Source organism: Fragaria vesca, linkage group LG6, assembly GCF_000184155.1.
Source record: "Fragaria vesca subsp. vesca linkage group LG6, FraVesHawaii_1.0, whole genome shotgun sequence".
NCBI lineage: Eukaryota > Viridiplantae > Streptophyta > Magnoliopsida > Rosales > Rosaceae > Fragaria > Fragaria vesca.
In genome coordinates this window covers 21,501,170-21,522,786 of record NC_020496.1, presented here as the reverse complement: position 1 = coordinate 21,522,786, position 21,617 = coordinate 21,501,170, and the positions used below count along the sequence as shown (strand labels likewise).

The window sequence follows — 21,617 nt, the reverse complement described above, 5'->3', positions numbered from 1 at the left end:
TTAAGTTACTAGGTTGTCGCTAATTCAATAACAGTGATGTTTAATACTTTAATTTGTTGATTCTTGTAGACTCTCTTATTGCACGCTAGTAGTGATGACAAGTTTAGAGAGAAAATAAGTAATATAAACTCTCTTATTACACTATGTTGTACTTGTAAATATATTACAAGTACTTGTTAATACATAATAGAGTAAATAGTACTATAAAACTATGAAACTCTTTCTTTTACTTATAAGTTTATTTTCAACTTTTTCAACCGGGATAGAGCTCGGGTGGGATGAAATCAAAAAAACGCAAAGTCCGTCTCATCTCGTTCCGATTTCAATGTTCAGGGACGAGCCGTGGGATTAGCTCTATCCCGTCCCATACCGTCTCATGCCCAGTCGACATTAGATTTAACTGAGTCGTCAAAATTCAGTTTAACATAATGGCCGGTTGACCGTAAGTGGTGAATTGGGTCAAGCCCACAAGGCCCAATTTAAAGATATTCTCAATGCTGTATAAGTTTATACGAGAGTTGTAGAGGAATAATAAGAATCAAACAGAGGCCGAAACGAACGCAGAAATCCCAAAAGGAGCACAATTAGGGTTGTCATAGCTCAACAGCATTTTGAGGTACTCTAGCGGAAGAACCAAGATGGAGTGTATAGCGAATGGTATGTTCCAATCTTCCCGGTTATGTTCTTTGTTTGTTTCACAGTAGAATTGGAATATGATCGGTTTTTGAGTATTTGATTGTCACTCTCTGTCAGAACAACTGAAGCGAACAGATTTTTGAAACCCAGAAAGAAAGAAAGACCCAATCTTAGTTTCATTGTCAACATCGAAAGTTAGTTGCAAACCCCAGTTAGAAACCCAGAAAGAAAGACCCAATTTAGCTTCATGGACCGTAGGAAAAAGTTGATGGCAACTCCAAGTTGTCGAGGTGTGAGTGGGGTAGACAGATTTAGTGATCTTCCAGAGGAAGTTCCCCATCACATTCTCTCCTTCCTTACTATAACAGATGTTACCCGTTTCGGCTGTGTGTCCAAAAGATGCAGACAACTTCATCCGTCAGCTCCTTCGTTGAAATTTGAAGGATTTTCGGAGGCGAATTTATCTTCCGGGGATAAGCTGTTAAGGCTGATCAATGCTTTGGATAGGTAATGATTCGTCGTGAGAATGTTAAGATGCAATCTTTTCGTTTTTGTAGTCTGTAGACTTAAGGAGTCTCGAGTCATCGAATGGATCCAGAAAGCATCACGGTGTAACATTGAAGAGATTCACTTAGACTTTGGTAAAATAGTTGATTTGCCGCTTTTGTTTCAGTCTATCTTACTTTGTGGAACTTTGAGGTCTCTGTCAGTGTCAGTGGAAATGATTTCCAAGTATAACTCCCTTACATTACCCTCCTCAGCTTGTTTCTCTAATGTCAAATGCTTGAAGTTGAAAAATATTCATGTGGTGGATGAGGGATTTATCAGATGGATCTCATCCTCTTGCAAATACATTAAGGAATTACATCTTGAAGGAATTGAGGGGATACATCATCTCTCAATTGAAAGTTCATCTTTAGTCTCGTTTAGTGTTGTGCATCACTTTCTGATAAATCCACTGATTCTCAGCATCTCTGCTGACAAACTGGTACGCTTAGTTATTGATTGGGGATTTCACCGTTGCAAAAAGGTGTTAAATATTACTGCTCCGAAACTTAAATATTTAAGGTTGGAAGGGAATTCGTTGATGCACCAAAATCTTGGGGAATGGAGGTGTTTAGAAAAAACTAATCTTTGTCTGAGACCTGAAGGGGATGACATCAACATCCTGCCTGAGATTATTAGCAGTATACAAAGTGTCAAAGTTCTTATTTTAGGGCATGACACCCTAAAGGTAAAAACATTATTCAAACTTGTTATTTTTGCCAATTGCTCTTATTTTGGTTCCAACCTTTTGGGGCATATGTGCATGTTAATTATCGCAACTGATTTATAACTATCTGATGGCCGTTATTGTTTTTTTTTTCTTTTCTTTTTCCATCTATTGTAATGATCAGATTACCTAGGAAGGAAGTTCTTATTATGTTGTCACTTGTAATCTGATAAGAATACTAATGTATAGGAGTAAATTCAGAAATGTTTTTTTTAATTGATAATTGAGAATGATGTAGGTTCAACTTTTGGCATCTTAATATGTAGTCCACTTGAATTTGGTATAATTGCATATCTTATTGTTCTTACCTCTATTTTTTCTATTCACTATATTCCTTTATGACATCGCAGGCTCTTTTCCAGAAAGGATCCAGACCAGCAGCTTTAGATAATGTTCGTCATCTGTGTATGCATGTCGGATACATGCTTGATGACGTTACCCCAGCAATGCTCTCTATTTTGAAAGGAATTCCTAATTTGAGTACTTTGTACATAAAATCCTATCCACTCTTTTTCCATGATGCATCTGAAGTAAGTAAAGTCTTGTTTTCCGTTCTGTATATATAATCACAATTTGTTTCTCTGTTATTTACATCCTGCAAGTTATTAGTTTATGCTTATATGTGGGAAATTTTCATTTCATCTTCTCTTTTGTCTTGTTGGCTTGTCAGTCATCAGGTATATACTGGAAATTGCTAAACCTTGCTGCTCTTGATCAACTGGAGGAGGTAAGCATAGAGCTTCCTAATGGGTCTAATGGAATTGATTTAGCAAGCTATATGCTCGAGCACACTAAAAGTTTGAAGAAAATGGTGATTGTTCATTCACCCCAACAATTTGGTGTTGCGAGGGAGTTACGTCAGTTACTTATAGCATATGGGAAGTCCAATCTCAGAGTTGTCTTGGTGGAAGATCAAAAGAGAGCAACTTTGGAGGAAATTAGCAGAAGAGTTTCGACCCCCAGAATAAGGACATAGAAAGGTTCCTTGAATAACACGTTACCAATGATTTCTTTCCTGAATCGTGTTATCATGAATTTTTAATTTTTTAAGAGTTAGAAATGTGTTATGGCTGATAAAGTAGAAAACGGGTTGACCCCACCCGGCCAAGATACACGTCTAATATAGTCAAGCCCAATATGATAGATGTCTTTAAATTCCTGAAAACCCCAAAATTGTAAAAAATTTAGGGTTCTATGTACAATTTGGGTTTTAGGTATTAGTCCCAGTCGCATTAACTCTTCTAGCAATTAACAAAATAAAATAAAATTGAAATGAATTGACACATTTTACCACAAGCTGCTCAGTATTTTTGTGGCTGAAATTAATATTATGTTTATTATTGAAATCTAAGAAATCAAACATAGATCCCAGGCTGAAAAATTCGGTTGGAGCGTCTAGAACAGTGGAAACTGTAAGTTTACTCTGTTTTTCTGGTTGGTGATAAAGAAAACTATAATTTGTTGACATCACAAAAATTATATTTTTCCTATGGGGTAAAAATTGTCCCATTAATTTGTTGAACTTCAGTGTATGCAACAATTTGTCGGTGATTGTTGCTTATATAAAAAGAAGAGGAATTCACCATCAAAATGCCCCCAACTGTTTCTGTTCGAACTGCATATTCTAGGTATAGCATGAGCTGGGCTTTAGCTCTCCACCCTTGAATCCAGACTTGGTTCTGGATTAAACTTCATTTGCTCAAGCTTAATCTGATAATATTAATTTCTTCAAGAGTTGCATAATAGTTCTGATTAGCTTGAGTGGTCATGGAGTTGTCACCACCATGCCTAAAGATTTCACAGAGGATGATGTGTGCTATTGCTTTGATTGCCTGTTTTTCACAAGGTTTGCTAATTCCTTTTTTCAGCAAATTTGATGATAATAATATCTTGACAAAAAGCTTGATTGCTTCAAGCTCAAGGCAATCAGCATTTTCTGTAGAATATATATATCGAACTATAAAAGTTGTTCTTATTCGATTATTTCCTGAGATAATTGTCCAAAGATTATCGGAATGACACTGAAGAATAGATCATGTAATTAATTTGTAATAGCTCTTCAGTTAGTTATCAAGGAAAGCAAAGTTGTAATGAAATTCATGATTGGAGTGAATTAAGCATTTGTTTCAAAAATAAATAAAGGATCTAAGTTTTAAATGGACAATGTCGATCAATCTACTTTGCAGTTACAGTGAATGCTGAGAAGAAGCTCCAGGCATTGCACATCAATGCATCAAACCCTAAAGAATTGAAAGTGAAGTGGTCCGACTTCCCCAGTGATTTTGTATTTGGAGTCAGCACTGCTGCTGCACAGGTTCATTTTTTGTAATTCTAAAATCCTATATTAACTTCAAGATATATGGTTTCCATCTTTGTGTCCATGACATGTACTCATGAATGGTTGTACAATGTGCAGATTGAAGGAACAACAAATAAAGCAGGACGAGGACCAAGTGTTTGGGACGAGTTTGTTAAGACATTTCCAGGTTCATTTCTCAATTCGCTTAGTTTATGGCCTTGTTCTAACCAACTATATATAATATATCATGCTCATTTTCCTTATTTCCATGATTTTCCTTTCTGTTTAGAAAGAATTGCAGACCATTCCACGATGTCAACGACAATTGATTCATACAAGCGATACAAGGTGAATAGAGAGCTAACTCGAGCTACATTTATTTTTCCATCTAGTATTCTTCTTTTTTGGGGCCATTATTGACCAGTAAGTGTTTGTTTGTAATCACAGCAAGATGTGAAGGCAGTGAAAGCCCTTGGAGTTGATTCTTATAGATTTTCCATATCTTGGACCAGGATTCTCCCAAGTAAGCTTTTTAACTATTTCTTGTTTCCATAAGAAAGTTCAGAGGATCTGTTACATATCAATATGAGGATTATCTTTGCTAAAAGCTCTGCACATGCATTTTCCAAAAATTTTGATATGTAGAGGGAACCTTGAGTGGAGGAATAAACCAAGAGGGTGTCGATCACTACAACAACTTGATAGATGAACTAATTAAGTATGGTAAGAACCTATTTCTCATCTAATGTTATTTCCTCTTTTACTACTTCTCACCAACTTCTGGTCTTTATATTCATTAGCAAATAGCTCAGTGCTATTCCTTCCATTGGTCGTAGATTGATATTTATGTTAACACTGATATTAATAAATTGAAATTTCAATGCAGGCATCACACCCTATGTAACCATATTACATTTTGATCCACCACAAGCCTTGACAGTCAAGTATGGAGGATTTCTCAGTCGCTCCTTTGTGTAAGTTCTACTTTTTTTAATCAAAATCTATATCCAACGCTCCACAAGACTGAGTGTTTCTATTCATTATCACTTTTTCTCAGGGATGATTTTAAGGATTACAGTGAACTTTGCTTTAAAATCTTTGGAGATAGAGTAAAAAATTGGATTACAATCAACGAGCCTTTCATTATAGCCAAAATGGGGTATGATCTTGGGGTTGCTGCACCAGGCAGGTGTTCCATACCAGGCGGCGATTTTGATTATTGCACAGCTGGAAATTCATCTACAGAACCTTACATTGTGGCTCATAACCTTCTCCTTGCCCATGCCACTGTTGTTAAGCTCTATAGAGAGAAGTTTCAGGTGAGTTAAACTCTCAGGTTCCTAACTTCCTACGTACCATTAAATTTATAAGCTTTAGGATCACATATTTATGAGACTTCATTTTTTTACATATTAGACAAAACAAGGTGGACAAATTGGATGTAGCCATGTAGGTACATATATTGAGGCTTATTCACATTCAGCAAAGGACAAGGCTGCAGCTAAAAGAATATTGGACTTTGAACTTGGATGGTTAGTCATATATCCGCTATGATCCTGAGTACACTTGCTTATTGATTGAGCAAGAAGTCTCTCCTTACTATAAATCTTTCTCCTGCTTATATACTCATGGTGTTTCTTCTACTAGGTTCATGGAACCAATAGTATATGGATGTTATCCAAAGAGTATGAGGCGCTTGGTCAAGAAAAGGCTCCCCAGTTTTACCAAAGAAGAGAAGAAATTGATTATGGGATCCTTCGATTTCATTGGCATCAACTATTATACCTCCAGATATGGTAAAAACATTCCAGCACGTCCACATATGCCACACTTCTCTCGCAATGATCCTTTAGCCTCATCAGAGTTCAAAAGTAGGCTTCATACTACCTTTTTGATTTGTCTGTGTTGTTTGTGCATGTTTTTTTCCTTTTTCTTTTCTTAACTTCTTTGCATATGATGGCTGCAGATGTAAATGGAGTCCCAATTGGTCCTCAGGTAAGAAAGATATTAGCAAGGAAGAAAATTTCGATGATTACGGAAATTTCGACCCTTTAAAATATGGAAATTTGGAAATATCATGGATATATCGAGAATGAGGAAATTTGAATACTAATTCTGGTTTTCAAATTAGTAGTTAATACCTATATATTATATAAGTTGCGAGTAAAGAAACAAAAGAAGTGCTAGCATAGGTGGCTTAGGCATGATTTGTTTTTCTCTCCCACCAGGGATCGAATCCCCGTGTTCCTGATAAGTGTTTTTGCTAGGATATATCGCCACCTCAAAAAAACGAAATCATCACCGATATTTCGATGATAATTTCGATTTTTAACTCCTTGGATATTAGTGCAAAAACTTGACACCATCTTTAGAGATAAATATAGCAATACTTGTAAGAGATAACTTTAGACATGTTGATTACATTGCAGGCTGATGGCAGCACGTTCATCTTCTCTTATCCACAAGGTCTCAAGAAACTTTTGAAGTTCATGAAGCAAAAATACCAGAGTCCTAAGATCTACATTACTGAAAATGGAATTACAGTAGCAAAGAACAATAGGCGTGGACTCGATGTAGCACTGAAGGATCCACACAGAATTGAATGCATTCTTCGGCATCTGTACATGATCAAGCAGGCCATAAAGTAAACATCCATCGACCTTATATATGATCTGGCAGTATCCTGATTAGTTTCTAGGATTGAATGAGCATTAGATAAATGATATTCACTTTAATACCTTGTTATTGTTGCTTTGCAGGAAGGGTGTGAATGTCGTAGGATACTTCCACTGGGCTCTATTTGATGACTTTGAGTGGGGAGAAGGCTATACCCCAAGGTTCGGGCTCTACTATGTCGACTACAAAGACAATCTTAAGCGCATTCCAAAAGAATCTGCTAAGTGGCTCCCTAAATTTCTAAATGGTTAGAGTGGTTGAATATACAGCATATGAACAAGTTTTCTAGGCTATGGTTAATCTATGTGTCTGTGGATCAAGTTATACAATGTAATTTGACTGGGAAAAGTATCCAGAAAATGGAAAATTTGATGTCTGCTACTTCCAGAATTCATCAATGTAGCGACTAGCGAGCAGTATCAATACGATGCCTAACCTAGTACTAAATACAACATAACTATGTAACATATTGGAAGAACATAAGTGGAGGAATTTGTCAGTGCTACTGTAGAACCACGTGCCAGTTTGACGTGGTCTATTCAAAATTTCTCGTTTTGCATGGATTTTGGGTTTCGGTTTAGGACAAAACGCACCTAGGTCTGTCTCAGAGTAGTTTCACAACCCCACAAACACAGACAGAAGCTTCCTTTCTTCTCAAAAAAAAAAAAAAAAAAAAAAAAAACAGAAGCTTCCTTCTCCCAAAAAACAGAAGCCTATGACCTTGTACGACAAAAAAAAAAAAAAAAATGAAGAAGAATCGTCCTCGTATCAAAAAGAAGAAAAGAAGAAGAACAAAGCGGTCAAAGCCTAACCTATCTCTCTGGCGAGTTAACATCTTCCTAGTGAGCTTGGCTTCGATCACTCTCAATTCAACCCAGATCCGATCTCTTCCTATGTGTTCAAATGTGACTATCTTCTATCATTGTCATTCTTTGTATTATGTATAGTTTCTGCGTCTGATTTTAGACTGAAATCTACCCTAAAAGAAGTATTGTAGCTGTGGTTATCTTAGGAGGAAGTATTTTAAATAGTAGAATATTGTTACACTTTTTCCTGTGTAAATTAAGAGGCCGCATCTTTTGTTCATGGGGCCATCTGTTATGGAATGTACTAGATTTCACACTGTAGTCGGTAGTTGAGAACTACATTCTCTGTTTATAGACCAGTCAAGAAACTTGTAGATACGATGTATATCCTACCTCGTCATGATGAAATATCATCCGTGCCACATCGGGAAGGTGCTTCTCCAAGCTCCACAAGAAGGCACCATAATAATAGTTTTGTATAGTTTGTCCCATATTGGAAACACGTAAATGAGGGAATCTTCCTTAGCTATAAAAAGAAGGGTTCTCATATGTAGAAACTCTCTCTGGCTGGCTGACTGAATCTCTCTCTCCCGATCCCAAAAGCCTATTGGTCATGATAGTAGAACCTTAAGTGGACGTAGTCATGTCCTCTGATGGCATGGTGAACCACTATACGTCTTTGTCTCTTGCCCATAATGTTTATTGTTCGTGTTCATGTTCCACCATGATTTTGCATTAGCCGTCGGGATTATGCAGAAACACACACTAGTTTTGTTACAAGCTTGTTTATCCTAAAATGTTAAGAAATTATGTACTAGATTGGAACCTTTCATCTAAATATCGTTGTTGATTCATTAATATTAATGTCACTAGATGCCATATTGTTGCCCCTCTATTATTAGGGCCTTGGCATTCCGTTGCTACTACTTTCAGTCCTCTGCTGAGTTGTGACTGAAATTTTTCTCTGCTGCAGACTATGATTTCAGTGGTTGATGATGCAGCAGGTGATTTCACTATGGATACAATTCTTTGGATTCGGGTCCTGTTCTTGCTCATTGTAGCTATTAACAAGTCAAGGTCTGTTCTTTTTTGTTTCACTGATAGTAGCTTTTAAAGATTTGAAGATTTTTAGCTGTAGAGATTTCAACATGAATAGATTACAGTAAATCTTCAAATCTCTATCCCCTATCCTGATTGTGTTCTAGCCGTAGCAATTTTTTTTTTTTTAAATTATAAAAGAAAAATAGATGACCCCATAAGATATTGTTTTTTTTTTTGGCAGTCTTGATGAGGAGGATCCCAAAACTTGATGGTGTCGGTTCAAGAGAGAGGACGACTTGCTTTTCAGAGAACCTTATCTTCTAGTGCTTGGGGATGCAGAGAGGAAGATGATTTGAAATTCATACTGTTATCGCCATCGAAACTGTGATATCAGCAAACATTCGTTTGACATAAGTTGGACTAAGGTGTGCTGTTTTATTACTTTTATCCCATGTCATCAGTTTAGGTATTAATCTGATGACTTTTCAAGTTCCTTAAGTTGAGGCGAACTAAACAATTACTGGTTTAGTCATGGAAAATAATAACAATGATTGGTTTTGTTATTTTGTACTGATACAGTAATTATGAGGCAAACTAATTTGATTCCATACACTAATTAACCTGGTGAATAGTTCAGTTATTGTCTATTGGACAATTTATGAAAAATGACGAGTATGCAAATGCCATGGAGCTGATTTTGGTAAGTCTGACAACGGGCCGGACCCGTGTGGATTCTTACCGGGCGGGCTCTTAGCAGTTCGACATGTTAAGAACCCGTTAGTTAAACGGGTTTAACCGTGTCGGGCCCAACGGGTTTGCGGGTTTTTGGGTTTTTGTTGGAGCTTGTTGGAACCCGCTAAGCTCATGACCCAACTTTTTTTTTTTTAAGAATAAACGTGAAACTAGCGGACAACGTTAGATTTTGTACGGTTTTTCAAAAGTTTTTGTTTAACGGGTCCTAACAAGTGTTAACGGGGCATGTGGGCTTTTTTCAACCTGTTTAGTAAACGGGTGGGTTTCGTGCGTTCGGGCGGGTTCGCGGGCTGCGGGCCAAATTGCGAGGCCTAGCTTTTGGGGCTTGCTGGAGTGACCATTCAGTATTTGTGGCGTCAAGCGTCAAGCATCATGGAAAAGTGGCTAGGTTGGTTTTCTATCACTGGTTTAAGATAGTGACTGGTGGTGTGTCCCTAATGTGCTCTTCCGGCCCGTCTGAGTGTTTAATTATCGTTAGCACATGGATAGGTGCTGATACATTGTAATCCTTTTTGTTGTAAGTGCAGGATTAAGAAATAATCACCTCAAACTTCAGTCAGCCAGGCAAATGGCACTTCAACTGGGTTTACATTGTGCAGTAAGTACAGAATACTACGATAACATACAAGTTGAAGGTATTTTATGTTTTCGTGGTAATTTGCTCAACTTGTTTGCTCTTTATTTTCCCAGGTGGGTTGCATTCAGGTGTCAGACATAAAGTTGGTTTTCCGGAAGTTGCGTTGAATGAATCTCTGAAGGTTGCTTGGTGAGCTTGTCATGAAACATGGTGCAAGTGTTTCCATTCTATCGATCGCAAGAGGTGCGCGACCACAAAGGACTTTTCCTTTTCAAGAAGCGGCTCGACTGAGCAGGAGTTGCAATGTTGCTTATTTTTAGTTTGTAATTGTTATAAAGGCTTGTAATTCCTCTCATTAATATTTGTTTACAGGGGTCACTTGGTGACTAATAAAACTTGTTTTTCTGGACTATTTCAGACCAAAAAAGAGTGTTTTTTTGGGCTCTTCTATGATTGTTGGGCCTTGCCACCCGGTCCAAATAGTCAGATTTACCCGTCCGGGTTTGTATAAAGGCATTTATGACCTTAGAGTTTCCCAAAACAGTTGCTGATAAAGAAAAGAAAGAAAACAAAATCCAAGATCTCAGAATGGACGTCCACTGCGTCGCTCCGCCAGTGGATGCCGGAGTAATTTCCGACGCCGATCATGGAGATGAAGATCCTTACTTCCCCGAATTCGTTGAAGGCAACAGCGCGGTATTGGGAAAGGAGGAGGTGTTCCAAATTCTGCGACGGCCGGAAATGTAAAAAAAGCGATGGATTTAACCACGGACGGCGTGGATTTCATCGGAGATTTACAGGTTGTGACCGTGAAGATTTTGCGCGCTGTTGACGGAATTGGGACTGGTCAGGAAATCATAATGAAGTCGCTGACGCAAATCCAGGACGGCATTGCCACAATTGAGGGGATTATGCAGCAGCCGGCGATCAATCCATTTCCGGCGGAGATCGATCGGATCACGGAATCACATGAAGTCATCGCGGCTACTGCATTGGCCGTTCACAGTTTTGTTCTTGTTTTGGTAAAGGCGGAAGTGCATGGTGAAGCACAGACACGGCTTCAGTCTGCGATGGCGTATCTGCATATGTCCTTGTACAACATACGACGAGCATTGGGCATTTTCGACCTCGCTAACTTGCAAGGCCAAGTCTAGCTAGCACGTCGCTCAATGGTACTCTATCTTTCTCTGAATCTTTGGTATTTGGCGATTTGATATAGTTAGATCGTGTAATTACACGGTTATGTTTAACATAGTTGATCCTTTTAACAAAACTGTTGCTGTTGCATCATATGTAACCAAGATTTTGCTTCAAGAAAATGTGTAGACCATAGCTTTACAATGTTTGACTGTTAGTACGATCAAGCGGCCTGTAGCTAAGAACTTTTGTCCACCCTCTTATGCATTGCGTTGTCCGTAGTAGTCTGGGAGGGACTTGAATTTTTGAGGAGGAATCAATGACCTTGTGCTTGATATCCTCGACCTCGAGAGCGAGATTAGAGGCTTGCTTGAGCAGGGACTGTCGGAGAGTAAGCACCCTCAATGCCTTGATGAGCATGTTACTCATCGTTCACCCCATAGTTAGAAGTTGGAAACTCAATGTAGAAGTCCTTAAGGTATCACTAAACTAGAATTGAGAGGAAGCTTTACCATAACACTATAAGTACCCAGTTTTAATGATTGAGGTACCTGTCAAACCAAGTGACAGCAGCATCTAACTACTCCGGCTTTTGCAAGCTTATGAGATTTCTTGTTCATTTCAGTACGTTGGTGGTATCGATCCCTGTACATGTTGTGTTAGGGGCAACCCCTATGATATGGCAAAATTGGTAGACGCTACGGACTTAATTGGATTGACTGTTGGTATGGAAACCTACCAAGTGATAATTTTCAAATTCAGAGAAACCCTGGAATCAAAAATGGGCAATCCTGAGCCAAAACAAGGATTGTCCTTTTTTTTTAATAAGAAGGGAGTTTTTAGATAGAATGTCATCATAATTTCACTATAGGCCTCCTAGCTGATAATTTTATGATAGGCCTCTCCTATAGTATATAATAGAAGGGATTTTATTTTTTGTTTGTGGTTTTCTTATAACCTAGAAATATCTACAATGAAACTGCAGAACATATTTCTTATATATAGCTAATTACTATGCTTCTACCTTTTTAACTGACTGCTTTTACCTTTTTTCAGTTACAGATGGAAACGGGTGTATAGCGGCTGGGAATGATCATGTCTAAAGGGCCAGCTGAAGTACCAAGTGTGCAGAAGACTTAAAGGTGGCAAGCATTAAACCATTTTATTTCTTTTTTGTTTGAAAGGCAAAACAGGAAGATTACAACTTAAAACCTCTAGGACCATCCCTGATCATGATTAAACCAGATGATTACTATGCTGTTGGTTTTTTACTTTAGCATCTGAATCAGCATATGAGATACTTCAGCTATTACCTCATGATCTTTGTATGGTTTGTGTTGCGAATTGTCCTACTATACAATAGTTAGAATTCAGATGATTACTGTGCTGAGTTTTTCACTTTAGCATCTGAATCAGCATATATATGAGATACTATTACTTAATGATATTTGTATGGTTTGTGTTGCAAATTATCCTACTATAGAATAGTTAGAATTCAGGGTGGTCTTTCGCTGATTCCTTGTTTCTCTTGCCTATACCCATGTCTATGATAATTCTATAGCCAAAGGAAGGAAGTATGTTTCTCAAGTTTGTTAGGCAAAGGAATATGAACTCAACATGAGCTCTGCATCTTCTAGCTATTCCTCCCTTTATAAGCTTGCATAAGGCAGCTGTACTTGGCAGAGCTATGCTACGGCAAAAAGGGCTTCTAGCTGCCTATGTGATTTGAAACTATGAGCCTATATATTTAGAGAGAACTAATTGTGCTTGTTGGCACCCCTAACAAATATTTGGTGAATGCTCAACCGAGTTTTCTATGGAGTATTCTTGTTGTTTCCAATTTCGGATTAATGGATGATAATTGTTCAGGCCGATCAATATCCTTTCTATGGCTTTTCAAGAGCATCAGTAGTATCAGTACTACAGTAACAACCTAGCTTCCATCACTCGTCGCGGAGAATCGAAGAAAGTGTGTGCCCAGGTGAGCTTTGTGAGTCTTAGTAAAAGACCCAGAACTCGGGCCCAATCGATCGAATTGTTATCAGGTCAAAGTTGTATTCGGATCCTTGTTCTCCAAGTTAACTCCAACCCTTCATATAATTAAGCTTTACCCTCATAACCAACTGCTAAAGTTACAACTGCAATGGCGGATTTCAGAAAAACAAAAACTGCAATGGCGGAACACATACCCGAAGATGTGATGATCAATGTTCTGGAAAGGTTACCGGTCAAATCCTTAATGCGGTTCATCTGCGTTTCAAAGCGCTGGCGTTTCATCATATCCGACCCACAATTCGCCAAATCCCATTACAAATTATCTTGTGAGAACCAAACCATCCGCCGCAGATTTTACCTCTCCAACTCCAACAGATTTGCACTTGATTCCCTAGATTTCGAGTCACCTTCGCCATTGTTGAGAGAGGTTAGAATCCCATTTGAGCAACCAGGTATCAAGTACTGGTCGTTGCGATGTTCCTGCAATGGTTTGGTATGTGCAGTAGTTTCTGTCTCCACCTCAGCAAAGTATCACTTGTATATTTGGAACCCATCAACTGGATTCCTTAAAAGATTACCTGATCCTTCGTTTTGTGTGTACTCCATGAGTGTCTCTTCAGGCTTCTTTGGTATTGGTTATTTGTCAGCCACCGACGACTACAAAATTATAAAACCCGGTGAGATGCTCTCACTGAGAGCTAACGTTTGGAAAAAGATCCATAGTCCTTTGAAGGATCTCTACATACCGCCAGAGGAGGGGATCCGTGTAAATGAGGCACTCCATTGGTTTTACGCACGCACTCCTTCTATTGCTGCTTTTGATCTGGCGACTGAGGAGTTCCGAACAATGCCACTGCCTGCTGCTTTAAAACACACGTATTATGCTGTGTTGGATTGTTCTGTACGTCTGCAAGCTTCTGTTGGAGGATGCCTCTGTGCATTTGATTTTGTTATGTTTGGTGGCTCTATCGACTTTTGGGTAATGAGAGAATATGGGGTGGCTGACTCCTGGGCCAAGCTCTTCAAGTTTAACGTCCCCGTTCCGTCTGAGAATATATACGAGTCCGAACGGCTGGTAGTTTCCGACACTAGTATAACTCTCGAGAGAGCGAATGTAGGGTTTTTGTGATCGCAGGCGGTCAATGAAAGAGTTCCAGTTGATAAGGAGTGTTCATCATCACCAAGAGAAGCAAGACACTCAAACCATTTGTGGGGTGATGGGACGTATCAGGATTTCATATAATGAGACTCTACTGCGGCTAAATGATTGATCTGATAGTCGATCTTCCTTTATTTTCCTTTTGATGCCATGCATACAGTGGTTTTCTTCTTGTTCCTGTAGATCTGCCTTGGTTGTTTCCCTTTTGATCGTCTCTGTTATTCATTGGTTTGGCACCATTTGTTTCATTAGTCTTACAGATGCATTAGCTCTGTTTGAAGTGTTGATTTTTTGTTTTGGAATTGTTTTAAGTGTTGACTAGCCTTTCTGCACGCGCGATGTGCTTATAAAAGAGCCGCGTTCGCGCGTGGGTTTATCGGTTTTTCTGAGGAAAAGATCTAGCAAAAGAGAGGTCATATATCTCCATCAAGACGTAGTTAGTATTCAACAGTTGACATAGTATATAGGAACACTAAACAAAAAGAATTTAAAGTCAGCAATTCATACCAAATCAACAACACTAAGAGTCTAAGATGAATACACAATCATCAAACAGGCTTCGTTACATAAAAGATAGAAAGAAGGTACTCAAAATGAAAAGAAGTGATCAATTATTATTACTTTGTCACTCTATGCTTCTTTTTGTTCTTCTCTTGTGTCGGCAAACTCTTCCTTCCATTCCCTGCCTCTTAATAAGCAAAAGTTCTTTGAAGGCTAAAACCAAAAGGCAAACTTGTATACATGAATTACCAAAAAGGGAAATATACTGTATATTAACTAAAACAATTGAAGCACAAAAATAAGACAAAATACCACTTACAAAATTCGAGGAAACAATGGAATACATCATTCGATTTCAGTTCGGTTCTGGTTTTTGCTACAAATAGTTTTGAAATTACAAATGATGCACAAACTATAACTTGAGATGTGGCTTTCTATAATTTATGTTAATTATTCTTTCTTTTTAAGTCATTTTATGTAATATTAAAACACATTTAAATTAATTTTTTTATTTAATCAATAATACAAATTAAACTTTAGTTAAAATAGAGAGTACTAGTGTAGAGGTATTTTTAAAGTGACTAACCAAAATTACTTTTTCGCTATTTTAACTAAAATTTGACTACAAAATAACTAACATTACTAAAGATGCTCTGTTCTCTATTTAGTCGGTTAGTCACAAAACCTAAGCTCATATCCATTGCTCACGTCTCATATGAATTTGAAGAAAGAAGCCATCACTCCACACCGTGCCATGGCTACGGACCCCACTTAGTAATAGTGCGGGAATGGTGGATTCTATATGGTGCTCAATGTGAGATCTATCCCAGGGTTAGGATTAGGATCGATACAAGGTAATTTAAAATTTTCAGATTCTGGCATGCTATCTGTGATCCAGGTCTATAATTCTTGTTCTTCAGAGGTAGCAAGTTCAAGTGGCCTAGTTCGACATCATGTCCCGATGGATGAGGAATGTCTATGTCTATATCTAGATGAGACTCTTGATATTCAATGCGAAAACTGGATCCAAAACCAAACCAAATAAACCATTACCTGAAGCACAAGGGTCTCTTTTGCAGGCAACCTTTGGCTTACCTACAATGGATAGACAACCCAAACATTTCAAACTTTTACTCACTACAGCAATGTCATACAGCTTTGAAGAAAATGCAGAATCACATGGGGGTGATGGGGCAACCGGGCAAAATGACATTTTTGCATCGAGATAAAACTGGTATGGCAACAATTGGTACATCAAGCATTTCAACAATGTTTCAACATGCTAAAGAACATGATCAGATAACGCCTAAAAATTAAGCCCGTCTTGCGTCATGTTTAAAATCACACAGACGAGGCTTTTCCAAACTAAACTCATACATTAAATAATGAACATGCATCATACAACTAAATTATGCAATATGTCATTGCTGATGTAGCCTACGATTATTAAGTGCACCATAACTCATTTTTTGCTAAATATCCGCCGCTTTTAAAGTATCATAAATCAAGTCCTTATTCCTACAACAGGGGGTCAAATGCATTACTGACTGTACAGTATAACAATACTCCCCAGCTTGCCATCCAATCAGCTTCTTCCACATGCTTCGCCCATGTTCATTGTTAGGCAATCACTTTGCATCTGCAAGCAATACTTTGCAGCAATAGAAGGCCACGGATAGGGCAGTAGATACATGAGATATCTACAAATAGCTGGTTATACAAACCCAGACTCACCTTTGAGGATAGTTAGCAGCATGAGATGGCACTTCAACAATTCCAGATGGCGGCGTTTGTGGCCTTGGGGTACTGACATCGGGCAGTCCAAAATCAGCATTAAGCATGTCTTCCCCATTCCATTCAATAGCTGCTATAATTGTCGTAGTGAAGGAATACAGTTGGTTGCAAACAAAAAGCAAAATATAAATGAAAACAATGGGACAAGGGTGAACGCAAAAGGGAAAAAACAAATATCTTTGAAAAAGGATACAGTCTGTTCTCCACATATCTGTAATACTGACATCAACACCAGACAAAAGCCAGTAGTCTGCATCATTCTGCAAGCATAAAAAACGACACATTCAACCCTTAAAAAATAATTATATTCCACTAGATACTTGATTTACCACATATATTAATTGTTCTGTCGTCCACAAGCAAATACAATAGATTGCTGTTTTCTAAAACTCTTATTTACATGGTTGACTTTGAGTTTTGGTATGATTTCTATTTGTATTTTCCTTTTGCAAACACTTAACAAATTCGTCAGCAAAAGAATACTTACATCAACATCAGAAGGAACAATCTTCATCATTCCCCCACCAAACTCCTGAGAAGCATTTACATCAGAGCACGTCTGATCAACTTGAGCTTGTTGCACCCTAGGTTCAATTTCCTTTCCTCTGTCATGTCCAGCGACCATTTCTGCTGTTGATTGCTCATCAGTGCCACAAACAGAAGCAATTGGGAAGCTAACAGGTGGCTCAGCTCCATTGACATCATCAAACTTCTCCTCAAATTGACTAATATCAATCAATAAACAAAGACAAAAAAATTATAAAATGAAAAAAAAAAAATACTATTTCAGCATGAAAAGAAGCATACACTATTCAGAAAGAAAACCATCAGTGTGTAGATGCAGTTATATCAGCCACAACAAGAAAGAATGATACCTGACAAGGTACACGTCAATCGGTCCCATTGTGCTTCTAAGTATTATCCTGTATCTCCGTTGTGGATAGTCGACAGCCTGGTGTGTTTTGGACAGTTTAGTAATGTATCAAAGAGAAAAGGAGTATATAACTTGTACCTTCTGATAAAAATTATAATCTTGACTTACTTCATCGGGATCTGGGACTTCCAAGGTGGTTCCATGTGGAGCTTTAATTGCTATCAGGGTTTCATTCTGGCACAGGAAAGGGATAACTAATTCAATGGAAAATACTAAACCATCATAGAAATATGTATCAGAACTTGGAGATGCTGCACCATACTGACCTGGAAGCACGGTAGGCCCTTAATGTCTTCTTCAGTCACAAAAAGCCACCTAGAGTAGGGGGTAATACCATAACAATGTATCGTTACACATGGAAGCAGATGAATATGAATATAGAAAACCAACGATAATCTACAAAAGTGATGGAGAAGATCTTACTTTCGGTTGTTTTCATCTCCACTCAAATCCCTCAACTTTTCTTCCATCTCTCTGCACCAGTATAAAAGCATCAGCATCTCCAATAGTTCAAAGATAGTGAAATTGATGTTTACAGAAAATTAACCACATAAACCTTATTCGGTCATCTAAGCTGCGTTCTTTTAAAGATAAATTTTCTACTTCTCCCTGCAGAACAAGACCACAGCGTCAAACCTCATGAGTTAAAAGGATACTCAATTGTCTAACTTTCCTTTTACCATGGATCTATTGATTAATAAACAGTTTGTGATCTACAGATAATTGTATGTGTAATAATGTAAAGGACAGCAGAATAAACTAGTACTAGCCTTCACAGGACAACAATATGAAATCAACATTTGAATACCTGTAATATAGCAAGATCAGCATCCAGATCCCCTGGCCTTGAAGCATCAAATCCCCTAATCAATCATTTTACCGATCCTTGCATAAGTTCCAATGTGTTCCAGATATTATTAAAACTACAACTGAATTCACAGAGAAACAAAATTGACAATGAACTATATAAAGATTACTTCCAACGTATTCTGTTCTTAAGCTTCTTTTCTATGAGACCTATGCCTTCCAAGACATTTGTGATGTCATATATACGCCTCTTCTGGACCTGTTTCATTTCGAAACCTTTCAGTCAGTACACAATAAATATCTGGGTGTACTATATATATGTATTATTGAAACATTCAGATCGAAAATGAATACCTCCAAAGTTTCTGCTGCTTTATTTAGATCAAGAATTCCATCTTCTGCTTGCTTGATCAAAGTGATGAACTTTTTTGTCAATAGACCTGGGCAATTAGAGGACAGTTAACTCACAGTGAGAAAATCTGACATCATCCCTATACAAACAATGCATGTCACCTACACATACCTAGAGAACTATCATAACGACAGCTGCCAGCTGGAGTAAGAGGACAAGGGGAACCTGCATGTTAAAAGAAGCAACATAATTAGATATCATTATTGTGATGAGATATGTATAGAGTTCGCAACATCTTTATGCCATGGAGAATGAAATCTGGTCCTAGAGTCCAAATTACTGTGCATAATCCTTTTCTCTTTCCAAAAAGAAAAAATCAACTGGATACCAGCTAGAACATCAAACACATCAACAAGAACCAAAAACGTGCGAGTACAACAAAACTAACTGCTAGTCAATTGGGGAGATAATTAAAAAAAAAAGCTGTTCTGAAGTGGATGAAATTGAAGACCCTAGTAATGGCCAGAACAACATTTCTCTCTCTCGCCCCGACCAATCCAAATGACTCAGGATAGCTATTGTCACACATCTTCCCAAGAAAATTCCTTTTCCTCCTCCCTCAAAGAATCTGGAGCTTTAATCAAACACAATTGGCTGGGATGTCCCAGCTCACTCTTTTACGTGGATTAGCTTTCCTTGAATATACAAGTTCCCAGAAAACTAAATAAATAAGAACATTTCTCACCAGCATTCGACGCAGGTGTCTGAGGCCCAGATTTGCCCTTTGAAGCCTTTGTTCTATTGTTTGTCTTTCCTGCTTTTGTGGTAGATACAGGAGTTTGAAAGGGACTTTGACTAATGTTATTATATCCAGGACTGCTGGTCCGATCGTTGTTCTCAGCTTCATTGTTGTCCGATGTACCCTTCCTTTTAAATTGCTGATAATACAAGCAATAGTTGAAGAATATTATGAACAATTTTTGAAAGGTAATCATACCAGTTAAAATGCACAACAAACATTTGATGATTCTTTTACATAATAATATCTGAAAATCAATCTATACATATTGGAGTACGGAGAATGCAGCCACAATATGGAACTGGAAGATTTTGTTGCTACTCATATACATATTATCCAATAACCAATAGTAATATCAAGGAAAATTGGCAAAGCATAAAGGAGTACAAATTTAGGAATATGCCGTAAAGATAAAGATAAGTTCGGTAAGAAGGATAAACCAGGATGTATGCTTTCTCAGCCATTGGGACATACTCGGTGCAAACACACAGAGTTCTGCTCCTTTTTTCAAATGCTAACAACATATTAGATAAAAACCATATGATTACATTGAATAGCCTAAACCTGTGTCAGTCATTACATTGATTTCATTTCTATAACTTTTAATCTATAAACCTAATGAATAGAGAGGGGACTATACAAGCAGCTTTTGATTCCAAAACGAAGCTGATTATTACAAGCTGAATGCCTATGTGGCTCTCAATGACTTCTATCCAGATTAGGCAACACTCGATTGAGAGTCATACCTACAGCATATCAAATATCCCTAATCAGTCTGTTCCCCTCACTCAATTTTCAATCCACAATCTTCAATTTTACAATTCGAGACCCAAACTGAACTTACAAATTACATCAAAGTCTAAATATGAAATCTTAACGAGCACTGGCATAGAAAAAAGTCAACTCATGAGCAAAATTCCTCATAATATTAGCACCGCATACAATGCGAAACAGTACCTATCAGCTAACTCCGAAATGAACCCAATCTCAGAGAAACCCTAACTCACCACCAACCACACAACCAAAAAGCCCAAAATCCAACTAGCCAAATCAACTACCAAAATTCCCTCAGCTCAACTCAATTACCACATCCAATTCCACTAACCCAAACCAAACCACATGAACAATCCAAACACAGATATTCAGCACTCACCGGAGATCGAACCACAATAGCCTCCGGTTCCTGGTCCGCAGCCCTCTGACCTCCACCGGAGAATTGATGATAATCCGCCGGAGGAAAGAACGGCGGCTTATTCGACTCAAACACCAGGTGTCGCCTCATCGGCGGCACGATCTGCCCGTTACCGCCTCCGGTGGGCGGCGGCGGCGGCGCTGGTTGTCGGTTGGGAGCTCGAGCCAAGCCGGACATGGAGGTGGATCGACCCGCCAGAACCGTCGCCGAACGCCTCGGATTCGCGAAGACGACGAGCGGCGAAAGGAGGGGGTAGATCTTTAGGGTTTGGGGGAATCGGAGAGCGGCGGAGGGAATCGGAGGGGGTTTAGGGTTTAGGGGGGAGGGGGAAGGGGATCTCTGAGAGGGGGGTAGAGAGAGAAAGTGGAGGGTTAGAGAGAGAAAGGGTTAGAGAGAGAGAAGGGGTAAGAGGAAAGTGGATGTTTGAGGGAAGGGGGGTTAGGGGAAGAGAGCTAGCAGAAAACGAGGGAAGCGAGGGAATTTTTAGTTTCGGATAGATGTGGAGGGAACACGGGGGAAAAAATATTTATTCGTTGCTTCGTTTTTGTATTTCTTACCCCGGAACTTTTCTATATTGCGTTCTGGCCCATGGCTTTTCTTCATTGGACAACCAGTAATATTGGGGGAGGTAGTGAGGTTTTGGGTAAGATATTGACCAATGGAGGAATAGTTGGAATGCCGGTGTATAATTATTTTATTTATGTGAAATCATTATTGGGTCAACATGTGAGAAGTACACTGTGGCGTAATGTGATGGCGAGCGATATGTAAAATTTGAGTTATGACTTGAATGTTTTGTGTTTGGGTTATAAACAAAGTTGGTGCGTGTGGTGTGATAGTGGCATAATTACAATGAAGAGGTAGTTGGTAAGTTGGACATTATCTA

The 21,617-nt window shown here is 38.4% G+C and overlaps 4 protein-coding genes across 4 annotated transcripts; 3 read left to right on the top strand and 1 right to left on the bottom strand.

The window, feature by feature from the left end:
* The first annotated feature begins 883 nt into the window (after positions 1-883).
* Positions 884-2,885, top strand: LOC101293120 (putative F-box/FBD/LRR-repeat protein At5g44950-like). The gene is made up of 4 exons (XM_004305586.1): positions 884-1,143; positions 1,606-1,870; positions 2,260-2,439; positions 2,580-2,885. Exons 1-4 carry the CDS (start codon positions 884-886, stop codon positions 2,883-2,885), a joined length of 1,011 nt encoding a protein of 336 aa, XP_004305634.1.
* Positions 2,886-3,676: 791 nt separating this feature from the next.
* On the top strand, positions 3,677-7,180 carry LOC101292823 (beta-glucosidase 24-like). Its single transcript, XM_004305585.1, has 13 exons — positions 3,677-3,755; positions 4,096-4,223; positions 4,326-4,395; positions 4,498-4,556; positions 4,656-4,731; positions 4,854-4,931; positions 5,095-5,182; positions 5,266-5,527; positions 5,625-5,740; positions 5,856-6,079; positions 6,175-6,203; positions 6,638-6,852; positions 6,968-7,180. The coding sequence occupies exons 1-13, from the start codon at positions 3,677-3,679 to the stop codon at positions 7,134-7,136; spliced, it is 1,593 nt and encodes a 530-aa protein (XP_004305633.1). The 3' UTR covers positions 7,137-7,180.
* A 6,161-nt stretch (positions 7,181-13,341) lies between these two features.
* On the top strand, positions 13,342-14,322 carry LOC101292531 (F-box/kelch-repeat protein At3g06240-like). The gene has a single exon (XM_004305584.1). The coding sequence runs from the start codon at positions 13,342-13,344 to the stop codon at positions 14,320-14,322; it is 981 nt and encodes a 326-aa protein (XP_004305632.1).
* A 2,020-nt stretch (positions 14,323-16,342) lies between these two features.
* LOC101292239 (transcription factor E2FA-like) lies at positions 16,343-20,908 on the bottom strand. The gene is made up of 14 exons (XM_004305583.1): positions 20,693-20,908; positions 19,486-19,678; positions 18,912-18,965; positions 18,743-18,828; positions 18,559-18,647; positions 18,390-18,444; positions 18,138-18,190; positions 18,005-18,055; positions 17,848-17,896; positions 17,690-17,755; positions 17,523-17,599; positions 17,135-17,372; positions 16,841-16,907; positions 16,343-16,720 (listed from the first exon to the last, which is right to left on the bottom strand). Exons 1-14 carry the CDS (start codon positions 20,906-20,908, stop codon positions 16,584-16,586), a joined length of 1,431 nt encoding a protein of 476 aa, XP_004305631.1. The 3' UTR covers positions 16,343-16,583.
* Between the last annotated feature and the right edge of the window lie 709 nt (positions 20,909-21,617).